The sequence below is a fragment of the Marmota marmota genome, unplaced genomic scaffold (assembly GCF_001458135.2).
Source record: "Marmota marmota marmota unplaced genomic scaffold, marMar, whole genome shotgun sequence".
In the NCBI taxonomy this organism is placed as follows: Eukaryota; Metazoa; Chordata; class Mammalia; order Rodentia; family Sciuridae; genus Marmota; species Marmota marmota.
Window position 1 is genome coordinate 56601777 of NW_025999900.1, and position 18726 is coordinate 56620502.

Sequence of the window (18726 nt, forward strand, 5' to 3'; positions counted from 1 at the left end):
CTCAGAGTTTTATGGAGGCATACTGAAATATAATAAAATGCACATATATAGAGTGCCTAATTCTGTAATTTTCACAAATGCATACTCCAGTAAAACATCACCACAATAAAGATAATAAAAATGTCTATCACTCCCCGAAATTTTCTCATGCCCTTTGATAATCTTTTTCCCTCTCATCTAAGCCACTCCCACTGCCATAACCCTCCTACCTCTTCCCCAGCCAATTAGTGATCTGCTCTCCATAAATTGGTTTTCAACTGTTAATTTGCCATCTCTGTTTGTCAGCATTCTGTCCTTATAACAAAATACCTGAGTTGATTAAATTATAAGGAGAAAAGATTAATTCTGGCTCATGGCTTTAGGGGTTCCAATCCATGATTGGGCAGACCCATTGCTTTTAGGCCTCTTGTGGGGGTAGTGCTGGATGGCAGCTTCAGGGAGCAAATTCTGGAGCAATCCTGTCACTTTGTGTCCAGGAAGCAGAGAGAGGAAGGGATCAAGTTCCCATAATCCCCTTCAAATACATGCCTCAATGACCTAAGGACCTGTCAGTGGGCACTATCCCTCAAAGGTTCTGCCATTTTCTAATAGTGCCCCCTGGGGATAAAACCTTCAACATATGGGCCTTTGTGTGTGGGGTTGCCAATCAAAATCCAAATTTTAGCACCATGCTTCTTGTTCAAATCATTTGCCTGATTTAAAATTGTACTGTTTATTTTCTTATGGATTTTTGAGAATTTTCAAAAACATTTTCGGAATATAAGGTTTTTTTAACTGTTAAAATGAATTTACACTTTTATTTCCTTGATAGACTTTTGGAATAGTACACAAACTATCACTTGTTAGTGGGAACTGAAGAACACCCCCCATTCCAAAATAAAGTGACTTAACTAAGGTCACACATTAGGATTTAATGCCTCTACAACTAACAAAAACAAAACAATGAATCTCTTCCTTCTAACCATCTTTGATCTGATGATCATTATGTTACAAATTTAACTCCATCTGTAGGATTCTCTCCAAATCACCTAAATTTGATCACTAAACTAGAAAAGTATGAAATAGATTTGAAACTATGTTTCTTTTCTCTTTTTAAAATTTTTTATTCGTTCTTTTTAGTTATACATGACAGTAGAATGTATTTTGACATATCATATATACATGGAGTGTAACTTCTCATTCTGTGGTTGTACATGATGTGGAATTACACTGGTCATGTATTTATATATGAACATATAGGAAAATTATGTCTGATTCATTCTACTGTCTTTCCTGTTCCCATCCCCCTTCCTTCTCCCCATTCCCCTCAGTCCAATCTGCAGGTGAACCTCTACTCCCCATCCCCCATCTGCCTATTGTAAGTCAGCATCCAATATCAAAGCAAACATTTGGCCTTTGGTTTTATGGGATTGGCTTATTTCACTTAGCATAATATCTCCAGTTCCATCCATTTACCGGCAAATGCCATCCTTTCATTCTTCTTTATGGCTGAGGAATATTCCATTGTGTATATACCACAGTTTCTTTATCCATTCATCTGTTGAAGGGCACCTAGGTTGGTTCCTTGGCTTGGCTATTGTGAATTGAGCTGTGCACTATAGTATGCTGATTTTTAAGTCCTTTGGGTATATACCGAGGAGTGGGATAGCTGGGTCAAATGGTGGTTCCATTCGAGTTTTCTGAGGAATCTCCATACCACTTTCTATAGTGGTTGCACCAGTTTGCAGTCCCACCACTAATGTGTGAGTGTGTCTTTTTCCCCATATCCTTGCCAACACTTATTGTTACTTGTATTCTTAAAACTGCCATTCTGACTGGTGTGAGATGAAATCTCAATATAGTTTTAATATGCATTTCTCTAACTGCTAGAAATGTTGAACATTTTTTCATATATTTGTTGACTTATCATATTTCTTTGGTGAAGTGCTTATTCAGTTCTTTTGCCCAATTATTAATTGGGTTACTTGTTTGTTTGTTTGGTGTTAAGTTTTTTGAGTTGTTTGTATATCCTGGAGATTAATGCTCTAACTGAGGTGCAAGTGGTAAAGATTTTCTCCCATTCTGTAAGCTTTCTTTGCTGTGAAGAAGCTTTTTAGTTTGATGCCATCCCATTTACTGATTTTTGATTTTATTTCTTATGCTTTAGGAGTCTTATTGAGGAAGTCAGTTCCTGAGCTGACATGGTGGAGAGATGGGCCTACATTTTCTTCTAGTAGGCACAGGGTCTCTTCTTTAATATGTGGGTCCTTGATCCACTTTGAGTTTTGTGCAGGGTGAGAGATAGGGGTTCAGTTTCAATTCATTCTATTACATATGGATTTCCAGTTTTCCCAGGACCATTTGTTGAAGAGACCATCTTTTCTGCAATGTATGTTTATGGAGCCTTTGTCTAGTATGAGATAACGGTATTTATGTGGGTTTGTTTCTGTGTCTTCTTATCTGGTCTTCATGTCTGTTTTGGTGCTAATACATGCTATTTTTGTTACTATAACTCTGTAGTATAATTTAAGGTCTGGTATTTCGATGCCTCCTGCTTCACTTTTCCTGCTGAGGATTGCTTTGGCTATTCCGGGCCTCTTATTTTTCTAAATGAATTTCACGACTGCTTTTTCTATTTCTATAAAGAACATCATCCAAGCCTTAATAGGAATTACATTAAATCTGTATATTTGACAATATTAATTCTGCCTATCCAAGAACATGGGAGATTTTTTTTATCTTCTAAGATCTTGTTTAATTGCTTTCTTCAGAGTTCTGTAGTTTTCATTAGATGTCTTTCACCTCTTTGGCTAGATTAATTCTAAAATATTCTATTTTATTTTTTTGAGGCTGTTGAGGATGGGATAGTTTCCCCAATTTTTCTTTCGGTTGATTCATCACTTATGTATAGGAATGTAATTGATTTATGGGTGTTAATTTTATATCCTACTATTTTGCTGAATTCACTTTGGATATAAGTTCTTTATCAGATATGTGTTTTGCAAGGAGTATGTCAACATATACCGGCAGACTCAAGAGACTAGTGATGGAATTACATTCTGAGATTATTTAATCATGGGGACCACAACACAAAATTAGATAAGGAACAATAAGTTAAGCGTATTGATTGGGATCTTAGGAAGACCCCAAGAGATGGTGTGTATCCAGTAGTTGGGTGGTTCTAACAAAGCATTGAGAAGGCAATTGCCCAAAGTGAGCGGGATTGCTAGCAAAGGGAATGACAGAACTCCACAATGAGGGAGGCCAGATGGCACCACATCACCATCTAATGATAGAGGGCACAATGGGTACATGAGCGATGGTGTGCAGGGAAGAAGGGGGGCGGGGGGATGGAAATGGGAGCCCACCTCCAACTCAGCTTTGCCCAGGTGCTGACGCTTCTTGAGCCTGTTCTGCTCCTTCCTGGATGGTGATTCCAGCTCCTGATCTCTGTGCTCTGATATTTGTTTGATTTTAATTTTGATAAAGAGTTTGATTTTTTTTAGTTGTAGTTAGACACAATACCTTTATTTAATTTATTTTTATGTAGTGCTGAGGATCGAACCCAGGGCTTTGCACATGCTAGGCGAGCGCTCTACCGCTGAGCCACAACCCCAGCCCCAAGGGCTTGATTTTCATTCTTGGTTTGAATGCTCTTTTGGTTTTTTGTTGCTAGTTTTAGTTTAGACTCATCCTATGCAAAATTCTCAATCTGCCTCCCAACTCCTTTCAAGAACCTCTGCCAGTTAAATGCTTTGCGACTTTAACAACAATTCAGTTAATTTAAAAATGGCAGATTTTTACTAAAGACAATTTAGAGCTTCCTTTTGGGAGAGTTGTCTTTGTTCTTTTGGGGTATTTGAAATCTCTTTAAATTTTTCCAGTTTGTAGGTGACCTAGAATATTGGGGCCCTGAGATCTTTCCTCATCAATAATCAGCTTATTTTCTTGGTAAGACTGTAAAAAAAGAAAATATCTCTGACCTTGGACCCCTTATGATCCCACAAGGACTGTCCAACTCATCATCTGTACTACCTCTCAACACCGTCCTCACGTGTAACCCTCCATGTGTGCCAACCCTGTCCTTTCCTTCTCTACTATCCCAGGAGAGTATAACTCTTGTGTCCCTGAGTATGAGTCATCTTCTGGCTCCTTGGAAACAGGTATGCTGAGAGCCCACAGAGATATATTTTGGGGGATTTTACATGCTGCATGTAGGTTTCTAAACCAAGACCTTGCCCAGGCACCGTGTTCTTCCAGCACTCCAGGACGGGGTCACATTTCCCTCTTTAGGTACCACAGTCTAGTTTTGAAGAAACCCAAATGGCTTCCCAGGAGACTCTGAAAGCACATCTGCTGAGGGACCTCCTTCACTCCCTGCCTGCCTCATGTTGTTGTGTTCCCATAGGAAACAGGAAGGCTTGGGTTCTGACCACACAGAATAGCGCCAGCCAATAACAGCTAAAAACCACAGAAAACCCGTTCTGCACAAGGTTGGTTATCACTTTATATTATTCAAAAAGCGTCAAGGAGAATCTTCTATACAAGTTCTGAAATATGTATTCAAAACAAGAAAATGGAATGGTAAATCTACTGACAAATAACAATTTGAGTTATAATGGTAATTCTTTAGTATTTTATCTAGTTTACCTATTCAATGTTTAAATATATTCTTCTAGGACTTGTTTAATGAAACTAGAAAATAAAGTGACTTTAGGATTATCATTTGTTCATCATTCAGAATTTCATCTATGAGTCAGTTAATTGATAGTCGTATTTGATAGATTTATTGTGTTTCTTCGAACCCATCTCCGGAATGCCCTCCACGGGTGGATGTTATGCAGTTGAAGCATAAATGCTGTAAAAATTAATCCCCCTAGCACTACAGCTGCTGCCACGGCAATGAGTGTATGTCCTGGAAATGGCAACGGTACCTCATCAACATAAATCTGCAACAGAAAAAGCAAAGTCTTTAAGTTTTCTGAATTTAGTAATGCAAAAATACTGAACATTACATGATTCCCATAGTTAATCACTTAGCAAAATTTTGCCCAGAGTTATGCAGACACTCACCCTCCACCAAGCATCTATACTACCATTCTCCTCCAGGATCCCGCGTCTCCAAGCCTGGATCATCACACAAATTCTGCCCATATTTTCTCTTTAGTGTCCCTTAGATGGATACTTTTCATGTTTCTTTTCCCAGCCATCACCCTCTTTGGTATACCTCGTACGTTCACTATACCTGAAATTCTTCAACCAAGTTACAAAAAGTGACCCCTGGAACAACGGACACTCTAAAGTGAAAAAGCTCAGAACCCTGTGGGAAAAAAAATGCCTGGTCACTAGCAGCACTAACATGTATACTCCTTTAAGTAAAAATACACTGAGGTCACTTTCTTTATAGTGTTGCATGGAAATATTCCTATCCCTTCCCAAGGCTCTTAGACATATTTATCATGTATCAGATTAAAAGGACTGATGGAAATAGAGAAATTTAATAACTGGTACATTTCTTTTTTTAAAATAAGCAAAACCAAAATCTACCTTGGCTTAGATGAGTACTTTGCACTAACCCTCAAAATGTGTAGTTTTGCTATGTCCCCTAATTGGTTATACACAGCTACTGGGTTTTATCAACATTATACATTCTTATGGATTGTTGGAACTAGAAGATATATGCCTGTGTATATCTCCTGAAAAGCACTAGACCCATTTCTTTCTAAATTTTGGAAATATTATTTCTGCTCCACTTTAGATAGCCTGTCTTATCTATCAGCTTAAAAAAAATAGTAAGCTAATGTAAAATTTAACTTTCAGAACACTTAGGAAATAATAACATCAAGGGAAATTATGGAAAAACAAACTATATACTTTATTTTCATTTATTTTTTCGTGCTGGGGTTGAAAGTCAGAGTCTTGCCAGGCGAGGTGGCGCACACCTGTAATCTCAGCTGCTCGGGAGGCTGAGATAGGAGGATCATGAGTTCAAAGCCAGCCTCAGCAATGGTGAGGTGCTTAGCAACTCAGTGAGACCCTGTCTCTAAATAAAATACAAAAAAGGACTGGGTGTGACTCAGTGGTTGAGTGCTCATGAGTTCAATCCCTGGTACCCCACCACCCCCCAAAAAAGAGTGAATTGAAATTAGAGTCTTATGTATGCTAAGCACGTGCTCTGCCGCTGAACCACACCCCCCAAGCCCTCTCCATATACTTTAAAGTTGCCATTCCCACTGTTCACAGATCCCAATACTTCAAGACTAAAATCAATCTTAGACATGTATGTTTCATTTAAACTCAGCACAGTAAGAACAAAAATGCTGTCAACTTACCCTTATACTTATGTTGAGACCTGAAGGATTATACACTGGAACACGAAGGACTGCTTCTAAGTGATTTTTTAGTTTTTTAACATTTTGGGGTACAAAGTGTTCTAAAAATACAAGAAATATATTTTAAGCACACATATAATTTTCTCATTTTGTAAAGTTTGTTACCTACATTAAGGTGCAATGAAAGAGTCCACTCTGTGAACTGATTAAGTTATATCTTTTTAGTTCTGCTTGATTTTGTAGAAGATAACTTTGGGGGACCTTGGCCCAACATTTCACCTTGCCTTGGTTGACATACTTAAGAAGGACAAGGCTTCTGACCACCTTACTTTAGACTGATCTTTTCCTCCCATCTCTTGGCTCATGACTAGTCTTTACCTGAACATTCTCTGTGTTTTTGACAATGAGATCATCTTAGGCCCTCCTCAGTGGTTGGTGAATGATTTTCAATAGGGTGGCAGTGAAGTTTCATAAAAGGATCACTTGAGATAGTGTAGGGTTAGAGACCCTAGCAATATAATGGATCTCAAGGGAAAAATGTGATCTGATTACAACAGTAGCCGATTTCCATGGTGTGAATACTCTCACATGGCTAATCTTATGCTACCAATATTCAAACAACTGGATTGTAAAATGCTTCAATATTGAGCAGTCAGGTCTCTAAAACACCACAGAAAATGGGGATATTAATTAAAGCAAAATATTTGGTAATTTTACTTTACTAATTTTTCTATTTCAAAAATGCATATATATTGGGCAAAGCAAGAATCACTGAAAACTAAATGTTGTATACTTAGTAGGACATTAATGACATTAAATTTCTATTTAGTTGATTCTATCTGGTTAGTAATTCTTCTCCTAAAGTACTTATACAAACAAAAAAATATGACACAAAAAGCTGTATATTCAAGGTAAAATTGAATCTGGGTAAATTTCCTTTTGTGTAAATAAAATATTTTTGCATTTTTTTCATAAATGTTTTGTTGTTGTTGTTTGGTTTAGGTGCTGGCAGTCAAAAACAGGGCCTTTCTTGTCCTAGGCAAGCACTCTGCCTCTGAGCTACATCCCCAGCCTCCACCATACAATCTTTAAAAAAAAACTTTACTCATATAATTAGAAGACAGAGCCCATAGATTATCAGGCAACACCCTTTATAATCTCCTTTGCCACATTGAATAAGAAGTGAGACACTAGATCAGCACATGGTACAAGTTCAATCATGGTTACTACTAACTACATAATAATTTAATTTTTTTCGCAATTCAAATTCTTCAAAAATGCTTTTATGCCATAGAATCCATGTCACTGGAAGTGATGAAGACTTAAGTGGGGGACAATAGAAGTAAACTGCAATATGCCAAGGGATTAGGATCTTTTTCCAAACAACTCCTGCCATTTCTTTGTAGACCATTGAGCTTTGTAAAGCAATAATAATAACATTACTTATAAGATACAATAATTATAGAAGACAGCAAACCCTACTTAATTTCCAGTTTTTCCTCATATTCACTTCAGTTACAGTAACCAAATATGGAGATTTCACCGGGATACGTTCATTTTCACTGAAAATTTCCAAGGAAATTGGATATTGTGTAACTGGAAACTTGAAGCGAGGAACCTAAAATACAAATTCCAAGAATGATGTAAATTTGGGAAATTCATAGTAATTTCATTTCCTGGTCAAAAATGAATAGATATATTGCCAATTGTTTGGATATTCTAAATGAAATGTGCTTTTTAGGGTTTCTGCCTTTTCAGGCATGAAAAAAGTCTCAGTACAGACTCTGTGTGAACACCCAAGGCAATATACAAACATGGTAGTAATGAAATTCATATTTCTACTGGTGTTTTTCACAAGTATTTACTATGCCGTCATCCAAACTTTTTTTTTTTTTTTTTACTAAACCAAGTCCCATGAGACCATGCATGAATTGCATCCCAAGCATTCCCTTCCCCTTCTACTCCACCTCTACCCCTGACAGTTCATAGCTCAGGCTGTGGATTCAGCGTTCCAATCCAGCTCCAATGTCTGTTAACAGTTTGATTTTTAGCAAGTTGCCTGGTTCTCTGCAATTTTAATTGAGATAAATCACAAAGAAGGCTTAAAGAATGTTCAGATATATTATTTTAGTTTAACAAGAGGTATACAATAAAACCCTCATAATTTTTTTTACTGAATGCTCAATCCCATATGATACATATGAAATCACTTCATAAACATTCTGTCTACTTGTCTTTTCATGCTTTATATTTTTTATATAAAATACACAATCTGTATAATATCTTATGACGCCTTTGAAATGGATCCACTTGAAGATTAAACCAACTGCACGTTGACTATGCTAATGCAAACACCAACATTGATTTGATATGCCTTTGGGTGCTCTAGTATTAACAGAATGAAAGATTATTTGACACAGAACCCATCTCTTAACCAACATACTATACTTTTGTTTGTCATTACCACTAGACTGAGCTCCTTGTTTATAAGGACGTGGTCTTCTATATGCCAAGAACCTGATACATATGAGAGCTTCAAAAAAATTTTTTTGGGAGAGGTACTGGGGATTGAACTCACTGAGCCACATCCCCAGCCCTATTGTGTATTTTATTTAGAGAAAGGGTCTCATTTACTTGCTTAGCGCCTCCCCATTGCTGAGTCTGGCAATTAACTCACAATCCTTCTGCCTCAGCCTCCCCAAACGCTGGGATTACAGGCCTGCGCCACCGTGCCCGGCTCTCAAAAATTTTTTTGAATGAATCATTATTCACTGTCAGTTGGTATAGTGTTTTACAGGTTACAAATTGCTTTCATATAGATTGCGTGTGTGTGTGTGTGTGTGTGTGTGTGTGTGTGTGTCTTCATGGATCCCATGAAATGGACAGTGCAGTGCAGGTATTTTTATTTTATTTTTATAGATGAGTTTAGGTACATTTAAATCCAGATCTTTTAAATTCTGCATCATATTTAGTCCTGGGTCATAATAGGCATTATTTCTATGTCTGAGTTTTCATGTTTAACCAAAAGACACTTCTCCAAATCCAATTGCAAGGGGTTTACTTGATGCTTTGACTATATCCCTGGTGTCATTGAAACTTACACTTTTTTTTTTCTTTCTCCCAATCTTCTTTCCCCTAAACTTCTCTTCCCTGGTCTTCTGCTTCCTGATCTCTCCTCTCTAATCTCATTTTCTCTGAATCACCTCTATAATAGCCCCCTGTTCCTGCAGATGGGCAGAATCATAGCCTTTGGGACAGGAGTCCCCTGTGTTTCTCCTTTGCTAACAAAGCAATAAATCTTCTTTTTCTCAAAACTGTTTCCTCGTTATTGGATTGGCATCAGGGACAAGAACCAAGCTTTTGCCAACATGAATATGAAAGTACTCTGTCTTTAAGTGATTAAAGGTTATCTTACTTTTTCTTTGCAATCTGAGAAAGCAACAGCATGTGAAAACTTCTGATCATTCGTACAATTACACTCCTCTCGAGAAGCAACACGAGCACACTGTTTGTATTTACCAGTTTCCTGTGAACAGAAGCAGCACAAGTGATTACTTTTTTTGTGTTGCAGAATTTCTGTGAACCTTGTAAGTTTTCAATAAATATTTGCTCCCTGAATGAATAAAATTCCTGAGAAATTACAAGGAGAAAAGTCCATTAATAATAAAATAAGAGGGCCTAGAGATGTAGCTCAGCGGTAGAGTGCTTGTGTAGTATGTGCAGAGCTTTGGGTTTGATCCCCAGCACCACAATGAAGGAATGAATGAATGATGAATGGATGAAACAAGTGTACAAGTATTACATTTAAAAGTTTTATTTATTTATTTTTGTGGTACTGGGGATTGACCCCAGGTGTGCCCTATCACTAAGCTACATCCCCAGTCTCAGTCCTTTGTTTTGTTTTGTTTTGAGATAGGCTCTTGTTAAGTTGCTAAGGCTAGTCTTGAACTTGAAATCCTCCTGCCTCAGCCTCCTGAGTAGATGGGATTATGGGTGTGTGCCAGCAAGTTTGTCCCATTAATTTCTGAAGTTTTAAAAAATGTTTTTATATATATTTTTTTAGTTGGACACAATATCTTTATTTATTTATTTTTATGTGGTGCTGAGGATCAAACCCAGGGCCTCGCATGTGCTAGGCGACCGCTTTACTGCTGAGCCACAACCCCAGCCCCAATTTCTGAATTTTCATTATATCATTGAATATTAATTTGTTAGTTGAGCTCAGTGCCATCACCTGGGATTTGTAAAGTCTGCCATTTGGAATGCGGCACATCAGGACCACCAACCTCCCGCCTCTGAGCCCTTCCTCTCACAGGCATCAAAACAGCTGGAAAGGTGCTATGCTTGTGGTCTCTTCCACAAGAGATTTCTCTGAAAGTCTGACTGTGCTTGCTTTCTGTCTTGAGAATTTCCTCAAATGTTTGGGCTTCTTAATCGAATCTGTCTTCTTTATCTATCCTGCATGTATCTTCTTTATTTATTACCCATATTGATACATATAACTGATATGTACATTCTATTTGAAATGTTTACTGATGTTTCATGGAGTTTGTCCAGGAAAGAAAGAATATATATTTGTATAAGTGTGTGTGTGTGTGTGTGTGTGTGTATAATAAAATTGGTACAATTATATTTTAATTTTGGAATATGCTGAGGAGTGAACCTCCTTGTACATGCTCAGCATGTGCTCAAACACAGAACCACATCCCCAGCCCCAGTCTAATCATATTTTTAAAAACATGAACATCACATCACTCTTTCACTTAAAACTCTTGGATGACTCTTGATTTCTCTTGGGATAAAATTCAAAAATCCCCTTGTTGGCTTTGGAGTCCTAGCAGCTTTAGAGCCTGCTGATTTTCTCTTGCTCATTATGCTCCAGGCTAAGTAGTTTTCACAGAGTTTTCAAAGTCCCTGAGCCTTTTCCTTCTCCACCCTTTGTGCACAGTGTTTGCTCAGCCTGGTATGTACTTTGCCTGCCCTTTCCCCTTTTATATGCCCCCACTTCTCCTCTGTTGGTCAACCCAACTCATCTTTTGATCTTGACCATCTGTGGATGACCTCCTAGACTCAGGAACCCTGGTCTGCAGCCACATTGTTGTCATGTGTTTGGCTCTCCAGTTGGGCTATCTGAAACTGCAGAAATGTTTTGAAATGCAGATTTCAGGACCGCACCCCATGGTCTCTGATTCAGTAGCACGAGGTAGGGCTGAGAAAGCTGCATTATAAAAATATTTCCACCGAATTCTACTTTGGGTTTTGCAAGGCCACACTGTTCAAAGAATCTGCACTAGGTGACAGCATTTCATTTGTACAGGTTTTTGTTTCAAACCTGTTCCCTGTATAGAGTAAAAGCCATGAAGATACCAGGCTTATCTTGTTCAGTGTGGTATCCTCAGAGAATGTCTGGTCAATGCCTGGTAACACTGGAAATGTTGAAAGTAACATTTGCTGGATGCATATAAGGTGCGTTTTTAAAACCCTCTTATTTACTTAGTTATAAATTAGATGGATACATTTCCTACTTAACTCCCAAGGGAATTTTGGGAGGAAAACCCCAGAAAACTAAGGATTTGCATGTAAATATAGTAAAATCATGTTCCAACAGAGGTAGTGCTACTGACAAAACAGGGTTATATTTGGCAGAAAACGAAACTGAGGAAGAACTCAGTATCATAGTTGCTCACTGCCTGGAGCAAAATTTCTTATAGGTATGTTAACTGCCGTGTGTGAATGTGTGTGTGTGTGTGTGTGTGTGTATTAATATGTTTATGTATGACTTTTCTTTCTTTCTTTTGTAGTACTGGAGATGGAACTCAGGGTCTCATGCATGCTAGGCAAATCCTCTAGCACTGAGCCACACCCCCAGCTCTATAGTTTATTTCTTAAATATCTCCTGAAGGCCGTGTGTTGAAGGCTTGATCACCAGCCAAGGAGACCGAGGTGGTGGAATCTTCAGATGGAGCTTTCAGAGGTGTAGCCTAATGGAAGGAAGTTAGGTTATCGAACAGTTGCCCTTGAAGGGGATACTGTACCCCCTACTTACTCTCTCTGTCTGCCTCCTAGCCACTATGACGTGAGCAGCTTTGCTCTACCATGTGCTCCCACTAGGACATTCTGCCTCACCACAGGTCCAAAGCAAAAGGGCCTAGTGACCACGGACTGAAATCATAAGCCAAAATAGATCTTTCCTCCTTAGAAGTTGATTGTCTCAGGTATCTTCTCATAGTGATGAAAAGCTGAATGATATGTCATATAAATGTGTATCATTAGCTTGTTCAACAATTTTTAATGTTCTCTGTCTGGCACTGTTCTGGGGATACAGTAGAAAACATAAAAAACTTGCCTCATGAACTTACCTTCTTACGGAGTCAGAAATATAATTAAATAAATGAGTAAAATACATACAAATTATAATACAATATTATAATAAGTAATATGGAGAAAATTATAATAAGAAAATTATAATACAAATTATAAAAGTGATATGGAGAAAAATAAGGAAGAGGAGGGGGAAGGAGACAGTGGAGATGGGGGATTATGATTCCAAATAGTGTAGTCAGGGAAGGTCTCACTATGATGGTAATGTTTAGAAGACTGTGCTTGCTTTCTGTCTTGAGAATTTCCTCAAATGTTTGGGCTTCTTAATCGAATCTGTCTTCTTTATCTATCCTGCATGTATCTTCTTTATTTATTACCCATATTGATACATTAGAATCTGAAGAAGACAATGATATCTGGCAAAAGATTATTCCAGACAGAGGGATTTCCTAAAAATGCAAAGGCCCTGAGGTGAAACATATCTGGCATACTTGAGAAATAGCAAAGAGACCAGTGTGGCTGGAGCAGATTGCAGAAAATCAGGTCAGGTGCAATGCCAAGGCAAAAGCAGGAGGGCTCTAATTCATTGTAAGAATGCAGTTTTCCCTCTAATTGAGACGGGAAGACAGTGGAGGCTTTTGAACCACAGAAATGCCAATTTTATGTCTTTGAGTGAGTTCAAGCAGATATGAATATCTGTTTGTGTATGTATATAGGAGGATGGATGCATTTTTCTGAAGATTGCATGAACATCTAGAAGGAGTCCTTGAGACGTTACCCCATAATGTACTTTTGTTCTGAACCATATGGCTCCCTCTATTCTGGCTACCTGGCTTACTCTCCCTCCAAAGAAGCAAGTTGCTGCTGGGGGTTGATTATTTTCTAGATAGACCCTTAGTAGTTTAAATGTGCCTATATTGAAACAAACCATCTTCTTTCCTTTGGACACCATTACTTTTACAGGCTGGAGACCTGAGATGGGCCTAAGGTCTCCTCTCATTTGAGAAAAGCTGCTCTTGCCCCATCTATCCTCTTTGAAATCTTAATAGGAGCCAGGGAGAGGTCAAGAGTCCATTTAGACTTCTTGGCTCCAAATCTGTATTTGAGAGTGGCAGTTAAGGATAAGGGGATAAAGTAGTAGGAGGAAGAACAGAAGTCACAGCAGTGGTGATAGTAGTAGCAGCAGCAGTAGCAGTAATAATCTTCTCAATCTACACAACTGGGTTCATTGGTAATTTTACCGAATGATTCCTTGAATAAAAATAAGTACTCTAGTAGTTTGTTTATAAAAAAAAATATTTACCTTGGACTTGCGAAATAGATTTCTTGGTATAGGTTTGCTAGGATCTGCATTATAAAAATTATCTGTGAGTGGAATGGCAATTCCCATGTTAGATGGAGGCCTGTAGTTTACCTATAAGTGATTAGACAAAGAAAATGAAAAATTCGTTATTAGTTACTAAGTCTGAAAATATCTTTATAGAAAAGTGGTCAATTCAAGTATTTCTTTTTTAGCTCTTGGTATTAAAAATTTCCCTTCCCCCAACACTCCTACCCCTCATTTACTGGAATTTCAACTGCCTCAACCTATGTAATGTTGCTTGGAACTTATAAGTAAGCAAAAGTCAGTGCAATAATGGTTAAGGATTTTTATAAAAGAGACTTAGTCATGTTGTCAGTAAATAATTCAAGTTTAATTCAAAGTGATTTATTTTTATCTCAAAGAAAAATATAAGTAGTGATTTAGTAAATTTTTATTTAAAAAATAGTCCCAGATACTGACAAGGCAAGAGTTAAAATTATTACACTGAAATGGGACCAGTCAGATACATTAGCTTAGGATAAGTCAACTGAAGGGCAGGACAAAAGCTGTGGTTTGAGGATCATATGTTTTGTTCTTGGTTCCTCCCTCTCTTTCTGCTTCCTGGCTGCATGAGCATGCTCTTCTGCCCTGGTGTTCTGCCTGTCTCAGGCCAGAGCTTTGGGGTTAGCTGGCCATGTACAGAACCTCTGAAATTAGGAGCCCAAATAAATTTTCCTTCTCTAAGTTGTTCACAGTGATGAAAGACTGACTAGCACAGAAATTGGTACTGAGAGTGGGTCACTGCTGTGACTGACCTGACCCTGTTGTTCAGAAGCCACTGGCTTGTGGGAGGAGTTTAGAAAAGTTTGGAGATACTGCTGGTAAAGGTGGCGCCCTGAGCACTTCTCATCCAGGAGCTCAGGTCCATGACGCACTGAATGTTGCACGAACCATCACCTCCAATCCCTGTGAATGGCGCGAACTTTGAATAGCGCACCTCCAATCCCTGAAGTGGCTCGAACTCTCGGCCAATGAAGAAGAACAACTCACTCGCCCTGCTCCTCCTCATCCTGCGTTGAGCCCATAGATATCAACACCCTGTTGGTTCTCTCTCTCTCTCTTACCCCCTCTCCTCTCTCCCTCTCCCCCCTCCCTCTCCTCTCTCTCCCTCTCCTCCTCCCCCTCCCCCCCCCTCCACCCCCTTCTCTTCTGCGACTGGCCTCTACGACTGACCCCTTCGTCCTGCTAATAAAATCTCGGACAGGTTGTTTCGGTGGAGCTTTTCCGTCGTTCCTACAGATACGGGCTGGAGAAGCCATAGAAGGTTGTGAGCAGAGCTTAATGGGCAATTCTGGTGGGAGCTCAGAAGACCAGAATGCTGTTAGAAATGTGGCCAGTAAAGACTGTACTCATGAGTTTTCAGAGGGGAATGGGGACTCTATTGGGAATCAGACTAGAGAATATTCATGTTACATTCCAGCAAAGAAGTTGTCTACATTTTGCCCATGCCCTGACATTTTCTGTGAAGGTGAATTTAAAGGTAATGGACTAATAATCTGGTGGAAGAAATTTCAAGGAAGCACAGCATTCAGGCCTGGGTGGCCTGGGTGTTGCTGGCAGATTTTAGCTAGGTTTACTGTGGAAATTGGAAGCAGAGAGATTTGGAAAACTTTGTTGGTCAAAGAAGCGCAGGTAAAATTGGGGCCAAGGAATTTACTGTAAAGATGGTCATCAATAAAGAGAAGTACTTCGCTGAGACAAAGGAAAGATACCCTGAGGGCATCTCAGGAGTCAGCAAAACCACACCCATTGCAGGCTCAAGGGTGCAGAAGTGAAAACTTGTTTGAGAGACTTTGGACCTATGCTTACATAGGGTTGCCTAGAAAGAAGTTTCCCCAGGATTCATTTCACTGTGTTTGATTGTCCAGGCATTCAGAGGTCACTGCAGTAATGATCTAAGGGAATGGACTAAGGGGGCCAGGCTACAGCTTGAGCTGACTTCAGACCTCAGCATCATTCACATGGTGCTAGTTCTGCATGGATGCAGGATGCTGGAATTAAGGGATACCGGAAGTTTACACTGAAATTTCAGAGAAAGGCCTGGGAGGCCAGGGAAAGTGCAGCAGGTCAGAATCCCTGCAGGCAGCCCCTGAAATATCAATGCACGAGGCTCTGAGAAGGAAGCCAAAGATGCACTGCAGACACTCTGGATTAAGAGATGCCAACAACATGGAACATCTGCTGGGGAAAGAGGCTAGCTGTGGACAGAGCCAGCTTAAGAGAAAGGCCATTTGGACTGCAACTGGCAAGGCCATAGGGGTGGAGCTGCACAAGCCCTTTGAAGATCATATTTTGCCCTTATGTGCACTGAATACAGAACATAGAGCTACAGGACTTGTTTTCCTAGCTGGATTTTGGTCTTGTTGTTTGGGCCCATCACTTTTTTCTATGCCCCCATTTCTTCCTTTTGGAATAGGAATGCTTACTGTGTGCCAATATATATTAGATATATGCAACTTGCCTTTGATCTTTACAGGAGCTCATAACCAAAAGTTTGCCTTGGCCTCAGATGAGACTTTGGACTTGGACTTTTGGGCAAAACTGGAGCTGTTAAGACTATAGGGACTCTTGAAAATGGACCACATGCATTTTGCATTATGAAATGGACATGAGTTTTGGGGACCCAGAGGTGGAATGTTGAGGTTTGGATGAGCTATCCCCCAAACTCGTATGTTAATACAAGAGTTGAAATGATTAGATTATAAGAACTGTAACATAATCCGTGGGTTAATTCATTTGATGGATTACTAATCTGAAAGTACTTCTTTACTGGGTAACTTCAGTTACTAGTTAGCTGAAGGCAGGTGTGGTGTGGCTAGAGGAGGTAGGTTACTAGGGATGTGGTTTGAGGATTATACATTTTTGTCCCTGGCTCCTCCCTCTCTCTCTGTTTCCTGGTCACCCTGGGTCTTGAGCTGAGGAATTTTCCTCCGCCAGGCCCTTCTGCTGTGATGGTCTACCTTACCTTAAGCCCAGAGCAATGGAGCTCGCTGACCATGGTCTGAACCTCTTAAATCATAAGCCAAAATAAACTTTTCCTCCTCTAAGTTGTTCTTTTTGAGTATTTTGGTCACAGTTATGAAAAGCTAACTAACACAGTGGTGCTGGGGATAAAACCCAGGGCCTTGCTCATGCTAAGCAAATGCTTTACTACTGAGCTATATCCCCAGCCCCCAATATACTTAGATTTCTTACCGGCAAAGTTTTGATCATATTAAAACCCTGACTGTCTTCATGAACTCCACTGATCCAGTCTTCAAATGGGATAATTATGTTAGAAACATGTTGCATAGCTCTGAGATAACTACAGCTACTTTTCAATGTTGTCACCACTGTTGTAACAAAGCACTGCGTTGATGCTGCCCAGGCAATCAATGCTAGTGAAGTTGAACCCTGAAATTATTCAAATAGATGAAATTTATTTAATGGTAACTGTTATGGATTGAATCATGTCCATACACAATTCCCCAAACCTCTAATACCTCAGAATATGACTGTATTTAGAGACAGGACCTTTAAAGAGGTAATTGAGGTAAAAGAAGGTCATTTGGATGTGCCCTAATCCAATATAACTGGTGAGATTGGAACACAGCACTCAGAACTAGGAGCAACCAGGTGAGGACGAAAGAAGACTGCCATTTTTGAGACAAGAAGCCTCAGAACATGCCCACAGCCTGAGGTTGGACTTTTAGCCCTCAGAACTGTGCAAAAGTGAATTTCTGTTTTTTAAGCAACACAGTCTTGAGTTATTTCATTGTGGCAACCCTCTCAGACTAATATAGTAACCAAGTAAAGAATATAGAAAAAAAATGTAGCAAAATAATGACAATACAATGACAAATTTGACCATGATAATCTGTTTTAGACTAAATCATATCAGAAAACATATTCTTTTACATGAAAAAATATATTCAAATCTAATTGGTTTTGAGAAATATTTGGGCTATCTATAAGGCTTCCCTCATTCATGATGAGCACCTGAATATTTGCTTTGATGATGTGAATAAAGTAACTTTAATTGATCTATACTTTGAAAAAAATTATCCACTTAGCAATTACTATATTTCATAAAGATAGGTTTTTGGTAGGAATTAAGGCACAGTAAATATATTTGATCCTTGATCAAAATTAAATGGTTAATAAAATGTAATAAATACAATTTGAAAATTTTAAGTATTTTTTTTTGAACTTTAAAAAAATGTAGAAAATACTAGTAACTACTGTAGTGATGTGGTAGAATCTGTTAGAGTAGTAGTTCCTTTTCTGTCCTCAGATGCAGAAAGTCACTACAAATGATATATTTTTACATACTTTTACCAAACACATCGAATTTGAATTCAAGCAGAGTTCCAGTATAAAAGAAAGTACAGTGGGTTAGAGACACAAGTTAATCAAGAAAAAGGAAACAAACAGAAAAAATACAGAATGTTGGACATTCCATAGTGCATTTGACACAATTTCTACAATTTGATGGCAGGGGAAGAAAATGGAACATAGGGTCCTTGATTAAAACTTAAGATATGAATGTACCTTTTCCCCACATCCTCGCCAACACTTATTGTTGTTTGTCTTCATAATAGCTGCCATTCTGACTGGAGTGAGATGATATCTTAGAGTAGTTTTGATTTGCATTTCTCTAATTGCTAAAGATGATGAACATTTTTTCATATATTTGTTGATTGATTGTATATCCTCTTCTGAGAAGTGTCTGTTCAGGTCCTTGGCCCATTT

General features: G+C 38.7%; 1 protein-coding gene across 1 annotated transcript in view; it reads right to left on the minus strand.

Annotated features, from left to right (window-relative positions):
* Nucleotides 1-4739: 4739 nt before the first annotated feature.
* The window catches only part of Catsperb (cation channel sperm associated auxiliary subunit beta), a 108009-nt gene continuing 94022 nt past the window's right edge, over nucleotides 4740-18726 (minus strand). Inside the window, exons 20-26 of the mRNA XM_015488451.1 lie at nucleotides 17191-17388; nucleotides 13936-14046; nucleotides 9727-9837; nucleotides 7794-7929; nucleotides 6312-6412; nucleotides 5225-5299; nucleotides 4740-4928 (exon numbers count right to left, since the gene is read on the minus strand). Of these exons, the coding sequence (XP_015343937.1) occupies nucleotides 4740-4928; nucleotides 5225-5299; nucleotides 6312-6412; nucleotides 7794-7929; nucleotides 9727-9837; nucleotides 13936-14046; nucleotides 17191-17388 (921 nt within the window). The remainder of the gene's footprint in view (nucleotides 4929-5224; nucleotides 5300-6311; nucleotides 6413-7793; nucleotides 7930-9726; nucleotides 9838-13935; nucleotides 14047-17190; nucleotides 17389-18726) is intronic.